The 24,490-nt window shown below is 42.0% G+C and overlaps 1 protein-coding gene and 2 long non-coding RNA genes across 5 annotated transcripts in view; 1 reads left to right on the top strand and 2 right to left on the bottom strand.

Annotated features, from left to right (window-relative positions):
* Positions 1-5,831: 5,831 nt before the first annotated feature.
* Positions 5,832-9,144, top strand: LOC103883908. The gene is made up of 2 exons (XR_004184401.1): positions 5,832-7,264; positions 9,008-9,144. It is a non-coding gene; the product is annotated as an uncharacterized LOC103883908 (long non-coding RNA).
* Positions 7,906-9,099, bottom strand: LOC108586557. Its single transcript, XR_002522813.2, has 2 exons — positions 9,000-9,099; positions 7,906-8,369 (listed from the first exon to the last, which is right to left on the bottom strand). It is a non-coding gene; the product is annotated as an uncharacterized LOC108586557 (long non-coding RNA).
* Positions 9,145-20,709: 11,565 nt separating the features above from the next.
* Positions 20,710-24,490, bottom strand: part of SMAP2 (small ArfGAP2) — a 48,833-nt gene continuing 45,052 nt past the window's right edge. For 2 of the 3 annotated variants that reach the window (XM_003891660.5, XM_021939853.2), the window contains exon 10: positions 20,710-22,074. In XM_003891660.5, coding sequence (XP_003891709.1) covers positions 21,949-22,074 — 126 coding nt within the window. In that variant the 3' untranslated portion in view covers positions 20,710-21,948. The remainder of the gene's footprint in view (positions 22,075-24,490) is intronic. The other variant, XM_021939858.2, reaches the window with a different exon arrangement.

Genomic DNA, 24,490 nt, shown 5'->3' with positions numbered 1-24,490 from the left:
ACTACAGGCGCCCGCCACCACGCCCAGATAATTTTTTGTATTTGTAGTAGAGATGGGGTTCCACTATGTTGGCCAGACTGGTCTCAAACTCCTGACCTCATGATCCTCCCGCCTCGGCCTCCCAAAGTGCTGGGATTACAGGCATGAGCCACTGCGCCTGGCCAAACTTCCATGGTTTAAGCCACCCAGTCAATGGTATTTTGTTACAGCAGCCCAAGCTGATGAATACACTAGCATATAATAGTTACAGAATATGAGGCTGTGTCCTAAGTGCATTTCATATTTTAACTGATTTTGTCATCATAGCAACCACTTGAAGTAAGTACTATTATTATTCCCACTTTACAGATAAGAAAACTGAGGTTGGGAGAAGTTGAATAACTTGCCCAAGATCATGTAGCTTACAAGTGGGGAACACAGGCAGTCTATGTTCCTATCTGCTACTCAACAAAAATACAGCATAAAATACAATAAAATGTTAATGGTAGAATCTAAGTGGTGGTATAGGGATGCCGTACAGTAAAATTCTTTCGATTTTTCTCTATATGTGTATGTTTTCATAATAAAAATCAGAAAAATACAGCTAAGAATAAACAAGAATTATGCAGGAACTTATAAATAAAACTCCATTTTTTTTTTGTTTAAATGGTGAGAGGCCGGGCGCGGTGGCTCACGCCTGTAATCCCAGCACTTTGGGAGGCCGAGGCGGGCGGATCACGAGGTCAGGAGATCGAGACCATCCTGGCTAACACGGTGAAACCCCGTCTCTACTAAAAATGCAAAAAAATTAGCCGGGCGAGGCGGCAGGCGCCTGTAGTCCCAGCTACTCGGGAGGCTGAGGCAGGAGAATGGCGTGAACCCGGGAGGCGGAGCTTGCAGTGAGCCGAGATCGCGCCACTGCACTCCAGCCTGGGCGACTAAGCGAGACTCTGCCTCAAAAAAAAAAAAAAAAAAAAAGGTGAGAATAGTGATATAATATATTCACGAGTTGGAATAGAACATTCTAAGTATGTCACTTTTCCTCCAGTTCACATAAACTGTGATGCATCCCAATCAAAATTTCAACTTTTTTGGCCAGACATGGTGGCTCACGCCTGTAATCCCAGCACTTTAGGAGGCCAAGGCGGGTGGATCACCTGAGCTCAGGAGTTCGAGACCAGCTTGGCCAACATGGCGAAACCTCGTCTCTACTAAAAATACAAAAATTAGTTGGGTGTGGTGGTATGTGTCTGTAATCCCAGCTACTCAGGAGGCTGAGGCAAGAGAATCGCTTGAACCCGAGAGGTGGAGGTTGTAGAGAGCCAAGATTGCGCCACTGCATTCTAGCCTGGGTGACAGAGCAAGACTCCATCTCAAAAAAATAAATAAATAAAAATAAAAATAAAATCAGCTTTTCTTTTTACTAAACTAAATGATTCTAAAATTTAGCTAGTACGGCAAGTGTTCCAGAATGGCCAATAATGTTTTCCAACAATAATGAAGGCAGACTGCCCTACCAGATATTACCTTGTATTATGGAGGCAAAATAATCAAAATAAAACTAGTGCCAAAATATGTTCATAAATCAGTGAGATGAAATTGGAAACTCAGAAACAGACTTGACACTTTATTTAAATTTAGTATATTGTAAAGCTGGCATTTCAAAACAGCTGGGTAATGGTGGATTATTCAACAAGTATCATTAGAACAACTAGTTAGCCATTTGGGGAACAGTATGAGTCTTCTCTGGCAGACAACAAAATGCCATAGACTGGGTGGCTTAACCAACAGCAATTAATTTTCTTATAGTTCTGGGGGCTGGGAAGTCCAAGATCAAGGTCAAGGTGTGAACAAGATAGGTTTCCTTCTGAGGCCTCTTCTCTTGGCTTGTAGGCAGCCACCATCTCCTTGTATGCTCACAAGACCTCTTCTTGTGTGCTTGAGGAGAGTGAGCTCTCTGATGTCTCTTCTTTTAAGGACACTAATCCTATCAGATCAGGGCCCCACCCCTGTGACCTCATTTAAACTTATTACTTCTATAAAGGCCCCATCTCCAAATACAGTCACTTTGGGGGTTAGGGCTTCGACATATTTGTTTCTGGGGGAATACAAATATTCAGCCCATGGCAAGAACAAATCAAGTTGGGTTCCTGCTGTACATGTTACACATCACATAATTTCAAGAAAGTTTTGTTTTCTTTTTCACTTTTTAATTTTTTTAATTACCCCATATCCTAGTCAAAGTAAACTTTTGTTTTAAAGTAAAAGCAGAACTGTTAGTATGTTCACATAAAGGAGATTCTAGACATAGTTTTGGGATAAGAAACTATTCTATATGTAGTTTTGTGATTAAGGCTCTATTATTTGCAAGTAACTAGCTCACCAGAATTGCTTTCTAAGTTAAAATGATTATTATTATTGTTGTTGTTGGAAGGATTCTGGAGTCTTCAGGAATTCGAGGAAGAACTGGTAAGCCTCATCTGTGGAAGTTTAGGAACCAGCAGATTTCTGAGCACCACAAAGCAAATGCCTAGAGAGATGCCCTCTAAACCACCACCCTTAACATGATTCAGTTCTGGCAACTTTCAGTTGTGTTACTCAGTTCAAAATTCCAAATTTTGGCAGGATCATTTGATCATTCAGCTTTGACCAGGGGCCAGCGAGTGTCATGGTAGAAAGACTTGGCTTCTGGGCACCCACCCCATGAACAGTTAGCAGTTCCCAACAAAGGGGAAATGTTTCAGACTAAGGAAAAAGATGAATGTTCCTTAATTCATTTAATAACAGAAGTAGAACTTTAATACTAAACCATGATTTTTCATGTACAAAAAAGAAAACTATAGATTAATTTATGACTGTGAGTACAAATATTCTAAATAAAATATTCACAAATAGAACTAGTGATGAATTTTTAAAAATAGATATGACCAACTAAGTTTTTCCCAGGAATATAAGGGTGTTCCAATACCAGGAAGCATATTAACATAACCTAAAACATCAAATTCAAGAGGAAAAACTGTATGATCATGTCAATAGTCAGTGAAAAAGACTTTCATAAACTTTAGCAGTCATTTCTGGTACATCATTATCTGCTTAACAAGTAAAGAGCATTTACGGTTTGCCAACCATTGTTCTAATTCATATACTAAAAATTCATATACTAAAAAAGTAAACTCATATACTAAAAAAGTAAACTCATATACTAAAAAAGTAAAATAGGAATAGAAGGAGATTACTTGGTATAGACTGAATGTTTCATCCCCACAAAATTCCTATGTTAAACCCTAACTCCCAATGTGATGGTATTTGGAGGTGATTAGGTCATGAGGGTGGAGGCTTCATGAGTGGGATTGCTACCCTTATGTTAGAAGTAAAGCTTGGAGTCGCAAAGAAAACGAGCACTTAAAGGATTTCTTAGCAAGGCAAAATTTACTTCTGTAGCAGGGTGCTGTTTGCAGGTTTGGCCACCACGAGAACACACCAAACAAAGGAGGGAAGGGGTTTTTATCCCTAATGCAGCTTGTCCCTGTCACTGTGTCCTGCCTGCATTGGCTGGAGTTGGACCGCACAATCTAAGCTGAACCCAATTGGCTAATTCGGAATGTGGTTACACTGGTGAGAAAGGCAGTTTCCAAAGGAAGAGCTGTTGCGACAGGAGGGGTAATTTACAGAGTGGGTAGCAGATGTGGTCTCTGTAGATAAGGACCGGTGGGAAAGTTATTTACTGAAACTAAGATAAGGAGGCACGAAGGATAAGGAAGTTGGTTTGGCCTTGGAAGTAGGGAACAAAGAACGGGAGGTTGAGCAAGTCAAAACTTTGAAGAGGAACTTCTTTTGTATCTGACACCTTATAAAAGAGGCCCCAGAGAGCTCCCTGTCCCTTCCTTCTACCATATAAGGACATACCCACAAGATGGCCTCTGGGAACCATCTGCTCAAACCTTGATCTTAGACTTCCCAGATTTCAGAACTGTGAGAAATAAATTTCTGTTGTTTATAAGCTACTCAATCTACGGTCTTCTGTAATAGCAGCACAAACAGACTAAGACTTTACTTCTAAGAAAGACCATTTATAAAAATAAAAATTGTAAATGGCACCCTAAATAGTATAATAATAAAACAATTTCAAATAAAATCAGAAACTTGAATCATATTAGTTTGTAACACTGTCTTAGAGTATTTGTCAAATAAAATAAGAAAACTGGCACAAATATTGGAAAAGAAAAGGTAGAGCTATATCTTTTTTGCTGATGACATGATACAATATCTAGAAAAAGTCTCTAAGAAAGACTGCTGGAATTAATAGGAGAATTGATGTGAGATAGTTGCCTCATAAGAAATACACACAAAATAAATATCTTCCTTGCTTTAGAAATAAGCACATAGAAATTAGTAGGGCCGGGCACAGTGGCTCACACCTGTAATCCCAACACTTTGGGAGGCTGAGTTGGGCAGATCATGAGGTCAGGAGTTCAAGACTAGCCTGGCCAACATAGTGAAACCCCATCTTTACTAAAAATACAAAAAAATTAGCTGGGCATGGTGATGGGCACCTGTAATCCTAGCTACTCGGGAGACTGAGGCAGGAGAATCGCTTGAACCCAGGAGGTGGAGGTTGCAGTGAGCCGAGATCACGCCTCTACACACTCCAGCTTGGATGACAGAGCAAGACTCCATCTCAAAACAAAAAAAAATCTTTATCAGTTTAAAAGGGGAGAGATAGTTGGCTTATTATCAGTCATTAAAAAAAAAAAAAAGTCTTATTGGAAAAAAAAAAAAAAGATGGGCTCAAGCTGAGGTGAGAGGATCACTTGAGCCCAAGAGTTTGAGACCAGCCTGGGCAACATTGGGAGACTCCATCTTTAAAAAAAAATAAATAAACAAGGCCGGGCACGGTGACTCACACCTGTAATCCCAGGACTTTGGGAGACCGAGGCGGGTGGATCACCTGAGGTCGGGAGTTCGAGACCAGCCTGACCAACATGGAGAAACCCCATCTCTACTAAAAATACAAAATTAGCCAGGCATGGTGGCGCATGCCTGTAATCCCAGCTACCCAGGAGGCTGAGGCAGGAGAATTGCTTGAACCCAGGAGGCGGAGGTTGCGTGAGCTGAGATTGCACCATTGTACTCCAGCCTGAGCAACAAGAGCAAAACTTCATCTCAAAAAAAAATTAAATTAAATTAAATTTTAAAAATAAGCAAAATTATCCAGGAATGGTGGTGCATGCCTGTAGCCCCAGCTACTCAGAAGGCTGAGGTGGGATGATCGCCTGAGCCCAGGAGGCCTAGGCTGCAGTGAGTCAAGACTGCGCCACTGCACTCTAGCCTGGGCAAGACCCTGTTTCAAAAAAAAAAAAAAAAAGATGAGCTTCTGTGTTTCTATTTTTCACCACTGGAAACCCTAATTTATAAGTATGGATAGTGTGTAAAGGCAACATACTTAACTGTATTCTCTGATGGAATTATAAACTAACCAAAATTACGAGAAATTTTTGTTTAACAAACTGTATTTCAATAGGACATCTAATACAATATCTAGAATCTGTCCTTCAAAATGTGTCAAGTTATTTGGTCACGTCTCCAAAGATAGTGAGGAAAGGGTTCCTTATCTACTCATCTCTGCCATCGGATTCTGAAAACCCCAATGAAGACTTTTTCTTTTTTTTTGAGACAGAGTCTCGCTCTGTCGCCAGGTTGGAGTGCAGTGGCGCAATCTTGGCTCACTGCAACCTCTGCCTCCCGGGTTCAAGCGATTCTCCTGCCTCAGCCTCCTGAGTAGCTGGGACTACAGGCACACACCACCATGCCCAGCTAATTTTTGTATTTTTAGTAGAGACGGGTTTCACCATGTTGGCCAGGATGGTCTCGATCTCTTGACCTCATGATCCACCCACCTCGGCCTCCCAAAGTGTTGGAATTACAGGAGTGAGCCACCATGCCCAGCCCAATGAAGATATTTTATCAAGTCATTTAAGTGTCTCTTCATAATCTTCAAAAATACAGTTTCAGGGAGTTAATAACTGTATCGTTTCAGTTCAGATGAGTTAATAACCATATCATTCAAGCAAAAGGAATCTGACTCACCATTATAAAGAGGCATACCCCACAACTCCAGTTACACAACACTGTAATTTAATGCACTTGATCTCTCAAGTGGAAAACTGGTTTAAACCTTGCCTTTCAGGACTGAATTTAGATTGTTCACGTGATATAGCCAGTGCCAGTTAGGCATGTGCTGTTATAAAGGGTATGTAATCCGGGAAGATAAAGATGTTTTAGCATCTTGAAGAGATAAATAGGGATTCTTCTGAGGGAAAACCAATGAGCTTCTGAACAAAATGAGAAGCTGCTTGAAATCATTGCCCATCTCATCACAGAACTGAGAAACAGAGAATTCAGTGGCCCACTCTTATATGATTGGCAATTTTAATAGCTTTGTTAGTATTTGTTTTAAACCTTCATGCCCAGGTTCTTCCTGTGCACAATCAGTAAATTTTATTCAAATCACTACCACTGTTCACATTTCCATTACAATCTCCAGCCTTATCCTTTAGAAATACCATTTTCATCACTGATTCATGATAGAATCAAAAGGAAATTAACATTATCAAGACTGACAGTGAGGTCCAGTTCCAATTTGCAATTATATATCCTCCTACATATTTTCTATGAATAATGATCATCAACTTCCAGCAGAAGAATGCTGAAAACAACGTAGGAGGAATTCACACTAGCACTCGGCATCATCTGTACCAGCCATACTCCTGAGATGTATCATGGAAGGTTTAGTTACAGTAGCCAATGCTGTTTCTGTCCTGTGCATATCCTTGAGAACTTCCAGTGCCTCCAGCAAATGCCAGAGGCCAGTATCTGCATCTCTCTGCCAGAAGCTGGGCTGCCCCGAATATCTAAGAATTAATACTGACCATTCCACCGTAGTCCCACCAACAGCCCTCAACCAATGACATTTGGGAGTTGGTATGAGAATGCCTGGTCTGCTCACCACTAGGTGGCATAATTCTGAATATTGTATTTTGCAGTTTCCCAGTTTCACTGAGATTAAGCTCCAGTCTCCTGCGATGGTAGCTAACTTCAAAGTGTATCCTTTATTGGTTATCTTCCTTTTCCTGTCTCATTTCCCCCTCTCCCTATTGGTATTTCCTGTGTTTCCTAAATAAACTACTTGCACTGCAATCCTTAGGGTCTGCTTCTGAGATAACATAAACCAGGCAGTCACTGAATGCATGAACAATACGCCTGTAAGTTATGGAGTTCTTGTAAGGTGAGTTATCATGTCTTACCAGCCTATACTACCCTCATCGCAAGGAATGACATCCTTGAAATTTCATCTTTAATGTGCCAGTTACATTTCTCTTAGTACACATTAAAAATGAATAAACAGACAATTCATCAAGGTATACATTTATAATTTGCATACTTTCCTATATGTAGAATACACTTCAATTACACAGTTAAAGACATAAATACACAATAATTGAAATCATCTTTCAGAGTCACAGTCACCTCTGGTTCCGAGCTTCTGCTTCCAGTGAGTTCATTCAGTTTATAGGTCATCTTGCCACCCCACTTCATCTAGAATTTTGCTGGAATCCTTTCTCTTCAAAGAACAACCTTCACTAACACACGAGGGTAAACAGAAGGTTATTGCTCTTCTCTTGTCCTCTCTGGAACAATCCTCCAGGATCTTGGGTCACTTTTCAGCTACTGGTTTCACTCGGAATGGGTACTCAAAGCTAATACCCCTTCTCTCTCCTGGGAGACAATGGGACAGAACAAAGCCACACTCATCTTTCTTGCCTTAAGCTCCCACAAAATTAATAAACCAGATTGCAGTTTTTATGCTAATTTTAGGAGAGAGTCAGGGAAATTCAGAATTAAAGCTGTAGTTAACTTGGACTTTCCTTTTTTTTTTTTTTTTGTACTTTCCTAAAGAGAAAGTACCCAACAATGTAGGGCTTCACAAGGACAGCAGTCCCCACCTTCATCCCACAGGTGCCCTTTTCTTTGAGAGACTTTCAGTCTACAATTCCCCTCCCTGGAAAACTGAATTCCTTCTCAAAAGAAGGGCCTCCTTCCCTGGCCTTTATTCCTCCCTATTCTCTGTCTTAAATTCTATTTAAAGGGAGTAGTTGGAACATATGCCTTTAGCTCCCTCATCAAAAATCATTACTATAGAAAAAGGGATTTAAAGCCAGAGGCATGAACCCACAGGGACACATCGAGTGGAAGAGAAGAAAAATAACAAAAACTTTCGGAAACTGGAAAACAAATAGATGAATGGTGATGGACTTACGAGTCCTGAAAAGGCTGAATCCTAAGTGGGCAGAGGGGAAAGACAAGAGGAACCCAACTTCCCTTGCAGAGTCCTGAAAAGCAGAGAAATAGGTTGCCTGGAGTACCCCCTAAAAATGCAGAGTGAAAGCAATGCTAAAAATAGAACACAGGCCAGGCGCGGTGGCTCAGGCCTGTAATCCCAGCACTTTGGGAGGCCGAGGCGGGCGGATCACGAGGTCAGGAGATTGAGACCATCCTGGCTAACACGGTGAAACCCTGTCTCTACTAAAAACACACAAAAAATTAGCCAGGCCAGGAGATGGCGTAAACCCGGGAGGCGGAGCTTGTAGTGAGCCGAGATCCGGCCACTGCACTCCAGCCTGGGCGACAGAGCGAGACTCCGTCTCAAAACAAACAAACAACAACAACAACAACAACAAAACCACAAAAAAAAATTAGCCAGGTGTGGTGGTGCATGCCTGTAGTTCCAGTTACTCGGGAGGCTGAGGCAGGAGAATCGCTTGAACCCAGGAGGCAAAGGTTGCAGTGAGCCGAGATTGTGCCACTGCACTCTAGCCTGGGCGACAGAGCGAGACTCTGTCTCCAAATAAATAAAATAAAATAAAATAAAATAAATTGAATATAGGTGGCAAATCTGCTGAAGAAGCAGTTATATTCCCAGCGTCCCTCAACTACTCTATAGGTGACTGTTGTTCTTTTACCTCTGCAGGAGACTGAACCAGTAGTTTCAGGAGAGGATAACACAGATGAATCTCTGAACAGCAGGACACCAGGCTCAGCTGAGGACAGGCTACTATGCTGAAAATGGTGGATGGGATGGGGTGAGGATAAATGAAAATTTACACACTTAAGACTCCCAACCTCCTTTTTCAGAACTCCCACCCAGGTCTACACTCTCTGAGCAGCAAATTTTAAGAGATGTCTCAGTGACTCCAGGTGGCCTAAGAGAAAAGACCTAAGCACACTGACACTGGGGTTTCCCCAGGAACGCGCAGATCACCACCCAGTTCATATGGGCAGCTCTGGTCCCAGGGCACCAAGAGTGTCATGATCTGCAGTTCAATCTCCCCAGGGCCAGATGGAAAAGTAGTTACTTGCCAAAAAGGGCATAACTTCAAAAACCATAGCTGCTTCCTTTGTGATTCTTTCTTTGGGGCTCCTAAGAGTCTCTACAGCGTCCAGATCTGCAACTGACCTACTGAATCATAAGGGTTGGGGCAGAGCTGCCTGTTGCCTAAACAAGTCCATCATTCTGTGCTCTGCTTGAAGTAGGCAAGTTGTGCAAAAAATTGTTTGAGTCAACACACTCGAATATGACACATGTACTTCACACACACACACAAAGACTCACCACTTACTGTACTTCTTTTTTAATAGAAAGGGATAAAAAGTTCAGCAATTTGTTCCTCACTTTAAAGGGGTTATCCTAATATGCCTAAAATAAGTCATTGATGTGACAGGACTCCTTACAGATTATGATATGTTATAGATTGCCTATTACTTCCTGCTTAAAATAATAATCATTTATTATCTCCCCCAGTTTCCATGAGTCAGGAATTAGACAGGGTACAGTGCAGACAGCTTGTCTTTGCTCTGTGATGTTGGAAGCCTAGCTAGAAGACAAGTTAAAAGGCCATGTGATAGCAATCACCACTACCACATCTGTGAAGTCTTTTAATCCCTGCAATTCCCCTAGGGATGCAGTACCAGATCCATTTATTGTTTTAATGTGGAAGAGCTGCAGGAGCTTCCTCATCTCCATTGCTTTCTTTTTTAATTTTTTCTTTCAATCAACTATAGAAGACTCACTGAATCCATTCCTTTCTTAATAGGCTTTACTTCACAGCTAAGCAAGCCAGTGTGGGGATTCTATCATGTGCTAAGGACATCTTTTCCAACTAGATGCTCAGGCACTTGGGGAACTCTGTTAGGAGAGGTTTCAGTTTCCACTGGACCAGTGGTGCAGCTGACTTAGGTAAAAACTCCATCATGGCCAGGTGCAGAGGCTAATACCTGTAATCCCAGCACTTTGGGAGGCCAAGGCAGGTGAGTCACCTAAAGTCAGGAGTTCGAGACCAACCTGGCCAATATGGCAAAACCTGGTCTCTACTAAAACTACAAAAATTAGCCAGGCATGGTGGTGCACACCTGTAATCCCAGCTACTGGGGAGGTTGAGGCAGGAAAATCATTTGAACCTGGGAGGCAGAGATTGCAGTGAGCCGAGAATGCACCACTGCACTCTAGCTTGGGCGACAGTGGGAGACTCCGTCTCAAAACAAACAAAACAAAACAAAACTCCATCATTACCTGGTCCCCATATGAGCTCTGAGAAGCAGACAATAACATCATGGGTATCTGGGAATTAGTAATAGCTAACAGCTAGTGTCCACTTGTTGCCCAAGTGTTTGTATAGTTTCCCTAGTGTACAGCTATCCAGACAAAAATGGTAATACACATTTATCAAGAAAATGGTAATGATACACATTCTGCACTGACAGCACTTTTACCAGCTCCCTCCTCAGGATACATGGCCTCTCCATTATTGAATAGGCTCTGAATCTGCAAACTAGCTTAAGTCTCGCAAGAGAAAACGGAGCTGCATTTCTGTCTTGATATCTGCCTCCAAATCTGGATAAATTTTTGCCTATACAGGTCAAGTAGGGCCTTAGTGATCTGCCATTTATCTAGGACCCTATCTCCAGTTAACCACCTCCAAAGATCTTGGTATCCATTTTGAATACCATAAATTGCACGAGGGTCATCGTTAAAGGCTAGTGTTGGAATCATTACAACTACGCTAAAAATAGGAATTACATGGGCATGGGCATGTAGTCCCACACCTGTAGTCCCAGCTACTCAGGAGACTGAGGTGGGAGGATCCCTGAAGCCTCAGGAGTTTGAGGGTGCAGTGAGTTACTGCACTTCAGCCTGGGTAACAGAGTGAGACCCTGGCAAAAAACAAAACAAAACAAAACAAAACAAAACAAAACAAAAAAAAAAACAGAAGAAGGAAATATACTTCACCAACATTTTATGAACTCCTACTAAATCATGTTGTAATGATCCCAGTACTCTTGTGAACAAAGTATGCCTCAAGACTTTGGTGAAGGGAACGTCTTCAGGATCCTGCCAGGCAGGGATAGGTTGGGAAAAGGGATAACATAAACATATTTGGTAATTTGTTCCAGAATTCTCTTAAATTCCTTTCTCCACATTATACAAAAGCATTTCTGTCATCTCAGCTTTTAGAATAGATAGGCCAATATTATGTTCAGCTTTCTCTATGAAAAACATGCCCAGCTGCTAAACATAGGACATGAAATCCAAAATCTGTGGTAGGTGCATTCGTATCAATAAATACTGCCAGACCTTAAATGACACCTTTCTCTTCTTGATTGAACACTCAGTATTTTCCTAAGAATTCCTCATGTTTTTTCCGATGACTGTGTAAGTCTCCTCGTCTGTGTGCTTCCTGTTTGCTTCCTAGTGTGATATGATGTACCCAAAATAAACTGATAAATTATTGAGAAAAATATTTAACTTCAACCTAATCAAGTTTCCAGACCTAACTTCCAGCTTCCAGGAAGATTAAAAAACATAGAACTTTCTACCAACTAATTGGCTTGAGCCCCTCAAAAAGTCATTGTCACGAGGAGAAAAAAAAAAAAAGTGAGAGACACTGTTCGAAACTAAAGGAAACCGAATAGACATAATAACCAAATGCAATGCATAAAGCTACACTGTATCTTGGTTTAAAAAGAAAAGCATCAAAAGACATTCTTGGGATAAATGGCAAAATTGAAAATGGACAGATTTTAGGTGATATAAAATTTCAGGGTGCAGGCTGGGTGCAGCGGCTCACGCCTGTAATCCCAGCACTTTGGGAGGCTGAGATGGGCGGATTGCATGAGGTCAGGAGTTTGAGACCAGCCTGGCCAACATGGTGAAACCTGGCCTCTACTAAAAATACAAAAATTAGCTGGGTGTGGTGGCACACACCTGTAGTGCCAGCTACTCCGGAGGCTGAGGCAGGAGAATTGCTTGAACCTGGGAGGCAGAGGTTGCAATGAACTGAGATCGCCCCGCTGCACTCAAGCCTGGGCCCCAGAGCGAGACTCTGTCTCAAAAAAAAAGAAAAGAAAAATGTTTTTCAATCTTCCTAGAAGCTGGAAGTTAGGTCTAGAAACTTGATTAGGTTGAAGTTAAATATTTTTGTTAAGAATGTCACAGTTTATTTTGGGTACAACATATCACACTAGGAAGCAAACAGGAAGCACACAGAGGAGGAGACTTACACAGTCATCGGAAAAAACATGAGGAATTCTTAGGAAAATACTGAGTGCTCAGTCAAGAAGGGAAAGATGTCATTTAAGGTCTGGTGGTATTTACTGATACGAATGCACCTACCACAGATTTTGGATTTAATGTCCTATGTTTAGCCACTGTGCCCGGTCAACTGTAGTTTGATCATTCCCATTACTGTATAGTATTCTATTGTAGGAATATACTATAATCTATCCATTTTCCTGCTGATGGGCATTTGGATTGTTTCCAGTTTGGAGCTATTATGAATGCTTCCAGAACATTCTTGTGCATATCTTTTAATGCTCAAGTACATCTATTTCCACTTGGTATATACCTAGGAGCAGAATTGTTGGGTCATAGGGTTGTCTATCTAGCCAATGATACAATTAAACCATTCTCCAAGTAGTCATGTCAATTTACACTCCTACTAGTTTCTGTTGCTCCACATTCTTGCCAACACTTAGAATGATCTTTTATTTTAGCCATTCTGGTAGGTATTTCATGATGTCTCGTGTTTTGTTTTGTTTTGTTTTAATTTCCCTAACTACTAATGAGATTCAGCATTTCTTCAACGTTAGTCATTCTTCAAAGTCTTCAGTGTTAGTCTTCTTGAAGTGCCTATTCTGGTCTCTATTGCATATTTTTCTAATACATTGTCTTTTTCTTATTTTGCTGGCATTCTTCATATATTCTGGATACAATGCCTTTATCATATGTGTTTCAAATATCTTATCTTACTCTGTGGCAAGCCTTTCTGCTCTCTTAGTGGAATCATAAATGTTCTTAATTTTAATCTAATCAACTTTATCTATCTTTCCCTTATGATTAGTGCTTTTTAATTCCTAAGGCTTCTCCACACGGGCATGAAGATAGTCTCTCCTATTATCTTTCAGGAGCTTAATTTTTTTAAGTTTCACGCTAGATCTACAATCTATGTAGAATTTATTTATTTATGTATTTTGTTGATTTATTGAGATGGAGTCTTGCTCTCTTGCCCAGGCTGGAGTGCAGTGGTGTGATCTCAGCTCACTGCAACCTCTGCTTCCTGGGTTTAAACGATCGTCTCGCCTCAGCCTCCTGAGTAGCTGGGATAACAGGCGCGTGCTACCACACCTGGCTAGTTTTTGTATTTTTAGTAGAGATGTGGTTTCACCATGTTGGCCAGATTGGTCTCAAATTCCTGGCCTCAAGTGATCCATCCTCCTTAGCCTCCCAAAGTGCTGGGATTACAAGCGTGAGCCACTGTGCCCGGCCTAGAATTCATTTATTGTTATGATATGAGGTAGGGGGTCAACTTTCACTTTTTCTCTATGCTTATCTAATGTCCCAGTGTCCGTTCTTAAAAAGACTACCCTTAATCCATTGCATTGCATTGCCCCCTTCATAAATCAATATGTGCCTGGGGCTGTTTCTGGGTCCTGTATTCTATTTCAGTGGTTTATATGTCTATCCTGCACTGATTCCACACTGTCTTAATTACTGTAGTTTCATAAGAAATCTTAAAATCTGGTAGTGGAATCCTTTCAAATGTATTCTTTTATTTATTTACGTATTTATTTATTTTTAGATGGAGTTTCGCTCTTGTTGCCCAGGCTGGATTGCAATGGTACCATCTTGGCTCACCGCAACCTCTGCCTCCCAGGTTCAAGCAATTCTCTTACCTCAGCCTCCCGAGTAGCTGGGATTACAGGCATGTGCCACCACGCCTGGCTAATTTTTTTTTTTTTTTTTTTTCAGACGGAGTTTCGCTCTGTCGCCCAGGCTGGAGTGCAGTGGCCGGATCTCAGCTCACTACAAGCTCCGCCTCCCGGGTTCACGCCATTCTCCTGCCTCAGCCTCCCGAGTAGCTGGGACTACAGGCGCCCGCCACCATGCCCGGCTAGTTTTTTGTACTTTTTAGTAGAGACGGGGTTTCACCATATTAACCAGGATGGTCTCGATCTCCTGACCTCGTGATCCGCCCGTCTCAGCCTCCCAAAGTGCTGGGATTACAGGCTTGAGCCACCGCGCCCGGCCAACTAATTTTGTATTTTTAGTAGAAATGAGGTTTCTCCATGTTGGTCAGGCTGATCTCAAACTCCTGACCTCAGGTGATCCACCCGCCTCGACCTCCCAAAGTGCTGGGATTAGAGGTGTGAGCCACAGTGCCCTGCCCAAATTTATTCTTTCTTTTTCCAAGATTGTCATGGCTATTCTAGATCCTTTGCATTTCCATATAAATTTTGGAATCAGCTTTTGAATTTCCACAAAAAAAAAAAACCTGGTGGAGAATTTTCACACAATTATGATGGATTCTTTTTCCATGAAGTTCTATAAATTTGTACTATGAGGCTTTAAGAATGCATACTGGTTTAGAACTGTAATATTTTCCTTGTGCATTGAACATTTTATTACTACATAGAGTTCTTTTCTAATACAGGATGAGTATCCCTTATCCAAAACGCTTGACCAGAAATGTTTCAGATTTTGGATTTATGCATAATGATACATATGCATAATGATAATGAGATATCCTGGGAACAGGACACAAGTCTAAATATAAAATTCATTTATTTCATATACATCCTATACACATAGACTGAAGGTAATTTTATATAATGTTTTAAATAATTTTGTGCATGAAACAAAAGTTTTGACTGTGACCCCATCACATGAGGTCAGGTGTGGAATTTTTCACTTGTGGTGTCATGTTAGTGCTGATATTTTAGAGCATTTCGGATTTTGAGTTTTCAGGTTAGGATGCTCAACCTGTAATGCTTTTTGTCTGAAAGTCTATTTTGAAAATATAAATATAAATGATATAAAGGATCCCCATTTACTTTTGGTTTTGCATTTGCCTGATCTTGCTTGTTCCATTCCTTTATTTTAAACATTTTCCTATCCTTATGCTTCAGGAACAACTCAAAGAGACCTTCACTAAAGAAACTTCCAAAGGATCTACTTCAGGTGAAGGAAAGTGATCTTAAAGAAAGGTCGAGATGCCGGAAGGAATGGATTTTTACTTTATTTTACTATTTTATTATTTTATTTTATTTATTTGAGATAGGGTCTCACTCTTTCACTCAGGCTGGAATGCAGTGGGGAGATCTCGGCTCATTGAAGCCACAACCTCTGGGCTCAAGCAATCCTCCCACCATAGCCTCCCAAGGAGCTGGGACCACAAGCACACGCCACCACATTCAGCTAACTTTTTTAGAGAATGGTTTTTGCCACGTTGCCCAGGCTGGTCTCAAACTCCTAAGACTCAAGTGATTGGCCTGCCTCAGCCCCCCAAAGTGCTGGTATTACAGGTGTGAACCACTGCACCCGGCTAGGAATGGGTTTTTAAATTTAATTTAATTTTATTTTGGGACAGAGTCTCGCTCTGTCACCCAGGCTGGAGTGCAGTGGCGAGATCTTGGCTAACTGCAATGTCTGCCTCCCGGGTTCAAGCGATTCTCCTGCCTCAGCCTCCCGAGTAACTGGGACTACAGGCGAACACCACCCCGCATAGCAAATTTTTGTGGGTTTTTTTTTTTTTTTTTTTTTGAGACGGAGTCTCGCTCTGTCGCCCAGGCTGGAGTGCAGTGGCGGATCTCAGCTCACTGCAAGCTCCGCCTCCCGGGTTCACGCCATTCTCCTGCCTCAGCCTCCCGAGTACCTGGGACTACAGGCGCCCGCCACTGCGCCCGGCTAGCTTTTTGTATTTTTTTAGTAGAGACGGGGTTTCACCGTGTTAGCCAGGATGGTCTCGATCTCCTGACCTCGTGATCTACCCACCTCGGCCTCCCAAAGTCTGGGATTACTGGCCCGGCCTTTTTTATTTATTTATTTATTTTTTTTTTTATTTAAGATGGAGTTTCGCTCTTGTTGCCCAGGCTGGAGTCCAATGGTGCGATCTTGGCTCACTGCAACCTTCACCTCATGGGTTCAAGCGGTTCTCCTTTCTCAGCGTCCCGAGTAACTGGGACTACCACCTGCCACCACGCCTGGCTCATTTTTGTATTTTTAGTAGAGACAGGGTTTCACCATCTTGGCCAGGATGGTCTCAAACCTCTGACCTCATGATCCACCCGCCTTGGTCTCCCAAAGTGCTGGGATTACAGGCGTGACCCACCGCACACAGCTAGGAATGGATTTTAAAAGTGCAATCTGACAATGTCAGTATTCCAAATGGATTTATTCCATTTACATTGTATTTTTTGTATTTAGACTTGTTTCAATCATACTACTTTTTAAGTCAGTTTAGTCCACTTTTCTGAGCTTTCAAAAAAAAAAAAAAAAAAATTATTACCCTGCCTTTTTCTTGGGGGACAAGAGGATGGTTGATATTTTTGCTTATTTGCATTTTCTAATTTTTCCCTCTTTATTGGCTTGGAATTTACGTACTCTGTTTCTGTTCTTAAATCTTACGAGGTATATTTAATTTTATAGCGCCTGTTTCTCTACTTTACAACTGCTTCAATTCACCCTTCAACTCGCTATAATCTGGTTTCTGGCCCTACCATTCCAACTGAAGTTTACCGTTTCCAAATGCTAAATTCAGTAGTCCTTTTACCAATCCTTATCTCTCTAGATTTTCCTGCTGATTTGATGTTTGTGATCATCCCTTTTCCTAGATGGTATAGTTCCTAGGGTTCCTTGACATTGTACTTTCCTAGAGTTTTGTTTTGTTTTGCATAACTTTCTGACTATTCCTCCTCATCCCCATTCCACCTCCTCTCCTTCTTGGGCCTTTCCTCCTTAACTTCTATTAAAAATAAATATTTCCCCACAAATTGTCCCAGCCCACTGCTGTTATTTTACAAACCCACCTTATGTGATTCCCATCCATCTCCTATGGTATCAGTTACCACCTCCATGGGCTAACTCACAAATTAATTTCTCCAGCCTGCCCTCTTCCTTGAACTTCAGACTCTTAAATCCAATTTAAATCCAGGTCAGCCAGACCTGGATATAACACATGCAACACAATTTCAACAAGCCTAAAACCAAACTCCTAATTATCTACTTCTTCCTTCCTAGAGAAAAGCCAGCTTCTCTTCCTTCTGTAATTCTTTTACATAATCTAGAAACATGGGAGATTTGACTGCTTCCTCCCTCTCCATCCCACATCTTATCCAATACTGACACCTCCCAACTCTACCTCCTAAAGCACCTTGTCTAGCCCTCGGGCCACAGTCTGCATGCGGCCCAGGATGGCTTTGAATGAGGCCCAACACAAATTCATAAAACATTATGAGGGCCGGGCTTGGTGGCTCATGCCTGTAATCCTAACACTTTGGGAGGCTGAGGTGGGTGGATTGCCTGAGCTCAGGAGTTCGAGACCAGCCTGGGCAACACAGTGAAACCCTGTCTCTACTAAAATACAAAAGAAATTAGCCGGGTGTGGCGGCATGTGCCTGTAGTCCCAGCTACTCGGGAGGCTGAGGCAGGAGAATTGCTGGAACCCAGGAGGCAGAGGTTGCAGTGAGCTGAGAGTCAGCCGGGGCGACAGAGTGAGACTCCATCTCTACAAAACAAACAAACAAAACAACAACAAAAAAAAATTATGTTTTTTTTTTTTTCTTAGCTCATCAGATATCACATTTTATCAGTATTTTATATGTGGCCCAAGACAATTCTTCCAATGTGACCCAGGGAAGCCAAAAGATAGGACACTCCTGTCCTAAAGTATTCTTCTGGTTGCTTTTCCCCAAATAGTATTCTATGGTTATTAGATATACCAGAGAAATTGACTCCATGGTAAAATAAGTATTGGTAAGTGCTAGAAAACTACGAAAAAAGTCTACTACAGGACTTTTCAAAGAGATTACTTTGTAGATATTATATTCTAGATATGAAGTGATATAACCTAGTCTTTTCCAAGACAAATAAAATGCTTATTTTATTTAGCATTTCTGTAGAACACCTTTTAGCATCTCACATGCCTCATGATCAATCATTAACTGCTGCTCTAAGCCCCTCCATTCTCCCCTACCCCCACCACCACAGCCCTAGGTCAGCTCTTGCCATTTCTGGTTCCCTACCTCTGGTCTTGTTTCCTCAAATGTGCTGTTCACAGTGATGCAAGAGTGAGCTATCTAAGACTCAAATCTACCAAGTCTCTCTACCACTTACACTTTGGGCTAAGCTCCTTCATAGGGTGTGGAAAGGCCCCCCAACCTAGTCCAGCTCCACCTCTCCCACAGCGCACCACACTTACATCATACCCTAGAAATACGTTTGTACCTCTCAAAATGTTCCATGCTCTTGTAGGTTTCTATATCCTTATTCACATGACACTATTTGTCTGGAATATTCTTCTCCACACCAATTCACTGGTTAACTGCTACTTCTCCCTTGAAGACTCAGCTCAAGTGCCACTCTCTTCAGGAAGGTTTCCTGAATGGGCTAAGTCCCCCCTCACCTCAGCTCCCATTATCCACCTGTATGGGAAATTACAGGCCGGACACAGTGCCTCATGCCTGTAATCCCAGCACTATGGGAGGACAATGTGGGAGGATCACAGGAACTCGCCTGGGCAACATAGGGAGACCTTGTCTCTACAAAAAAATAAAATAAAATTAGCCCAGTGTGGTGGTGCACACCTTCGGTCCCAGCTACTTGGGGAGGCTGAAGTTGGGAGGATTGTGTAAGCCCAGGAGGTCAAGGCTGCAGTGAGCCATGATCACACCACTGCACTCTAGCTTGGGTGACAGAGCGAGACTCTGTCTCAGAAACAAAAACGGAAAAAAGAAATTATAAATTTGCTGCCCCATGAGACCAAGAGCTTCTTAACCAGAAACTATCTCAGATTCATCTTATTCATCCTTCTCAACCTCTAAACGCTGATGGGTTCCCAGACTCAGTTCTCTTCTATTTTCTCAAGTGACTTCAACCACTCTCATGGCTTTACATAACACCCGTATCCTCACGACTCCCAAACTAACGCCCCCAAACTATTTCCAACTCTTTCCAGATCTCTACGGACTGGCTGCGTATTCAGGTCTCAGTCCAAATGTAAACTTCTTGTGACCACTCCATCCAAATGGCCCCATACGCACTCTCTCCCCCTGTCTTATACTGTCTGAATTAGATCTATTTGTTTATTATCCATTTCTCCTACCACATTACCCTATGAGATTGGAGAGTTTTTATTCACTGCTTTGTCTCTAGAGCCTAAAACAGTGTTTGGCACATTACTGACACTTATTAAATGTTTGTCAAATGAGCTACTGCCTAACACAGATCTGGCATGCAATACCTGCTAATACCTGAGTGCTTACTAAGTGCCCAATAGTGTGCTAAATATACCACAGGAACTGCTTATTATCCTAACTATTACCATCATCCCCATTTTACCCGGAGACACAGGAGTTCAGTAGTTTGCTCAGCGTAGGAAGGGATAGGAACACTGGCAGCCTGACCCAGAGCTGACTTTCCTAGTCACTGAGCTGTCCTCCCACTTACATCTGTAAGGACTCAAAGCGTGTACTCAAAGGAAAGAAGGGAGGAAGGGTCCAAAGATCACATCTGTTGAGAGCAGAAAGGGAGTCAAACGGAGAGAAGGAAACAGACCAAAGACGGTCTTCTTCCTTTTGTATTTCGTACTGCCCCCAGGAATGAGTGTCCTGTTTCTCATTCCTGACACTGATTTGGAAAGCCCAGTTCCGACAGCTCAGAGAGGGGTGAGTTACCTTTACCAGCTAAAGCTACTGCTCTCTCGGCAGAGAGGAATTTCAACTCACTACTTAATTGCCATGGCATAGGGAAAGAACAAGGGGCTGGAAATCCAGACACTTGCGAGGCTACTGCCGGCTCTGCCCAGGGTTCTCTAGTGGACATCAGCCAACCATGTCCTTTCTCCGTGTCTCAGTTTCTCCATCTGTGGGGGAAAGGCATGCCGCTCTGATGTTCTGACTCTAGCAGGTGCTGATCTTCGGAGTTCCCTCAGTTCACAGCTCTAGACGCCAGTGGAGAGAGGCCCCCTTTCTGACTGCTGGAGCCTGGGCCTCGCCCTTGGGTATGAGAAGTACAGAATTTTCCAAAATACAGTAAGTGAAAGAATTGCCTTTGGAAAACAGAAAACCTGAGTGTAACGCACCCTCCTCCAAGAGTGACGCACAGTAATGGCCAAGCAAACAGTCCTTCCCTGCAATATTTATTAAGGAATTTACACATACACAGGAGAAAGGCAGCCAGGAACTGTAGTTCCCACACATGAAATCTTTTAAGCAAAGTTTTCTTGTCTGAATTTTCAAGTGGGGTGAACAATGACTGAGAGGAAAGCTGTCCCGGCCTCTGCCTCGTACACCTGGGAACGGTGGGGAAACAGAGCACCCGGATACACAGGCATGAAAGAGTCATCAGCAGACTGGGAGAAGGGAAAGGAGAAAGGGAGTTATCAATGACATGGCATTTTTTAAACTGTAAGAAAAACACAACAGTTTTAGGCTGCTGATAAATTAACTCCTCTCTGTTGTAAACCTAAAACTAAACAAAAACAAAAATACCCAGAGCAGATGGGGAGAGGATGGGAGGCGGAACACACATACACACACACACACACACACACACACACACTCTCACGTGCACACACAAGCAGTACACGTTAAGCTCTGCATTCCCACTCTAGGGGTTTGTCCTCCAGCCACGGAGCCAGATCCTACTGAAGGCAGGTGGGAGGCAGGAAGGGATGTGTGTCTGTGTGTGGGATCTTCATAAAGTCTTTGGTGCTAATAAAGGCTGACTGAAGCAGCAAGTCCTGAAGCCCCAGACCCGGAAAGCAACTCAGGGTGAAGAGAGTAGTATTTTTGCTCATCCTCATAGGAGGGGGCTTGCCTCACCCCAGGGCTAGGGTCAAACTGACCCAGGGCCCAGGGAGTATTTAGTTTGATTTCAGTACTTGCTTCATTCCCATAAATCATGAGAACATGATGCTTCCCCTTCAAAATTAAACACTTAGAAACAGCTTATTAACATATATAGAAGGACCTCTACGCTTTCCCGTTTGCCTAATACACAACACCTACAGACCCTTCTGAGAGTCTGACAGGAGCTTTAACCTTGAGGGAAGGTACTCAAAGGTGTGCACGTTTCTCCCACAGTTTAAGTGCCTTCTGCCAACAACTTCTAAGGTGCTGGTGCCAGGAGAGGACTGGGGAGGACGTTGGGATGGCTATGGGGCATGTACAACATAAAGCAACAGAGAGGTCTTCATGTTTGGGAAGTGGCTGGGCAGGATGCCAAACCCCAAATGACTTATTGAGCAATTTCTAAACCAAACAAAGAGGTAGGAAAAGAGGATGGGGGTCAAGGGTGGAGGCTGTGGAAAGGGTAGAGCGAGGGCTGAAGAGAATGGCAGCCATACAGGTGTTTTGTTTTTATTTCCACATCTGAGGACTGAGAGTCTGATTTGCTGCCTGTCCACTTCCGCCGCTCATTGACTGTCCATAGTTCATCATGCCATTGGCTCCATAGAAGTTCATCCCAGCCATCTGCTGGGTCATCTGAAAGGCAGAGAGGAGACTTTCAGACCGGGCTGTGGGCATTCTGCCAATTAGTGCAAAAGGCAGAGTGGGAGTCCCTTTCTCTGCCAGGATGGGGAGAATGAGACAAAGGGAAACTGTTACGGACAGTAAACCCTGGACCTTCGCAGTCAGATCATTTCAAGGCCATGTACATGAACGACTTTTTGGGAGTGCAATGTTGACAGAGACTAAAGCTCAGGGAGGGAAAGAAGGCATCCTGGCATCTGGATCTAGTTGACAGAAAATCAGCATGAGTTCCTCTCTTTTTCCTTTCCAGTCCCTCATCGTAAATAAAAGGGGCCTATTGTTAACTTGCCTGGCCAATCCTAAAAGCTGAAAGGCAAGCCCCCTCCCCAGTGCTCCCGCCTCATCTTCAGCACAGCTATTACTGTCAGTGTCAGGGAAAGCGCTTGAGCAGCCTCTTTCATTTGCAGAAGGGGGAAAAAAAGGAACGGGACTGTTCGCAATGAACAAAGGCAGGGGGTAAAAAAGACTAATGTGTCTTCGGTGTATGAGAAGGGAAGGAGCTGGAAGAAAAGTCAGTGGAATAAGGCCTTGGGCAGGATAGGGCGGGGGTCCTTCATGAATTTGATGGAAAGACTGGCCCCCTAGCAGTGAACAGAAAAATACTTTATGGAGAAAAATGCCTTGAATTTCCTGAGCCTAGTACATTTTCTATATAAATTCTTTTTCTTTACCAACTTTCAAAGTAAATTTCAAACTTACATAAAAGTTGAAAGAATAGTACAATACCCATGTATCTTCTTCCTTAAATTCACCAACTGTTAACATTTGCCATATTTTCTCTCCCTCCTTATATAAAAACTTACATTTTTTTGATGAGCATCAAAAGCCGCAGATTAAAAAAAAAAAAAACAAAACTGCAGCTGTCGCAACACTTCACTCCTAAGTCAGGAGGCACTTCATAAGAATGAACACTCTAACAGAACCACAAAACCATGAACACACTCCAGAATTTTAACATTAACACAATATTCTAATGTACATGGCATTTCATTTCCAGATCTCTGTAGTTTCCTTTAATCTAGAACAGTTTCCCTACCACTTCCTCCCATTTCTTCCTGACACTGACATTTTTAAGAACCCAGGACAGTTATTTTGTAGCATATCCCACAATTTGGATTCATCTTCTCATAATTGGATCCAGGTTAAATATTTTTGGCAAGATTCTATGGAGGAGATACGATGTCTTTCTTAGTACAAAATATCAGGAAGCACATGGTATTACTTTGTTCCATTGCCAGTAATTTGATGTTTGATCACTTGGCTAAGGTAGTGGCTATATTTCTTTCATTATAATTAATAAATAATCTGAAGGGCATTTCTTTGCAAATGTGGGAATCCTTTGTTCTTTTTACAATTACTATCATTCTTCTGTAAAGAAAGCTTTTTCTCCTTCCATTCCACACCTGGTTTTTAAAAAATATCACCATGGACTCATGGGTTTTTTTTTTTTCCCCATTCAGTGTGTCATAATCCATTACTATTGTTACTCTTTTTGATGTTCAAATTGTCTCACATTTGGCCAGTCAGAGCCATTGGAAGTTGGCTCATGTGTCTCTCTGACATATTCCCATCAGACTTACAGCATTCCATTACTTACGTAAATAAAAACGAAACAATGAAAATAAGTAAATTAAAATCTCCACTACGAAAGCTAGAAAATAACAAAGTAAACCCATAGAAAGCATATGGAAAGATACACCAAAAATTGAGGTAGAAAACAGAAAAATGTAGCACCAATAAATCAAAATCCTGGTTCTCTGAAAAAAATTAATGAGACTGCTTGGCGTAACTTTTGATAAATTTGAAAACCTCGGTGAAATGGAAAATCTAGGTAAATACAGTTTTCCAAAATTGACTTCCATAGAAGAAACAGAGAAATGTATCAAAGATTTGCTACAAAGGAAAGCAATAGGGACCACAAACTTCACACAGGAATTCCACAAAACCTTCAAAGACCAGTACTACGTAAATTATTCCGGACCACAGAGAAACAAAAACATAAAAATACTTTTTATAAATAAGTATAACCCTGATAAAGATAGCATATACATGCACATGTGCAGTACACATGCACCATACCACTTCTCTGGTATTACTTTGCCTGTCTCTTGGTTTTCACATTAAATCACTTTGTATTTCTTTGTACCTAGTACAAAACTAGTGTTGCGTTGTGAGCCAATTTGAACATCATTTTATTTTGATAGACGAGTTGCCTACTGATATGACTGGTATGTTTGGTCTTTATTCCATCATATTATATTTTAACTGTGTTTATTGTATTTGCTGCACTTTGTTGTCTGTTTTTAAAAATTTTCAGTGGGGTGCAGTGGCTCATGTCTGTAATGCCAGCACATTGAGAGGCCAATGC

The sequence above is a fragment of the Papio anubis genome, chromosome 1 (assembly GCF_008728515.1).
Source record: "Papio anubis isolate 15944 chromosome 1, Panubis1.0, whole genome shotgun sequence".
NCBI classification, from domain to species: domain Eukaryota; kingdom Metazoa; phylum Chordata; class Mammalia; order Primates; family Cercopithecidae; genus Papio; species Papio anubis.
Note: the sequence above shows the minus strand (reverse complement) of the source record. Positions and strands in the feature narration are given on the sequence as shown.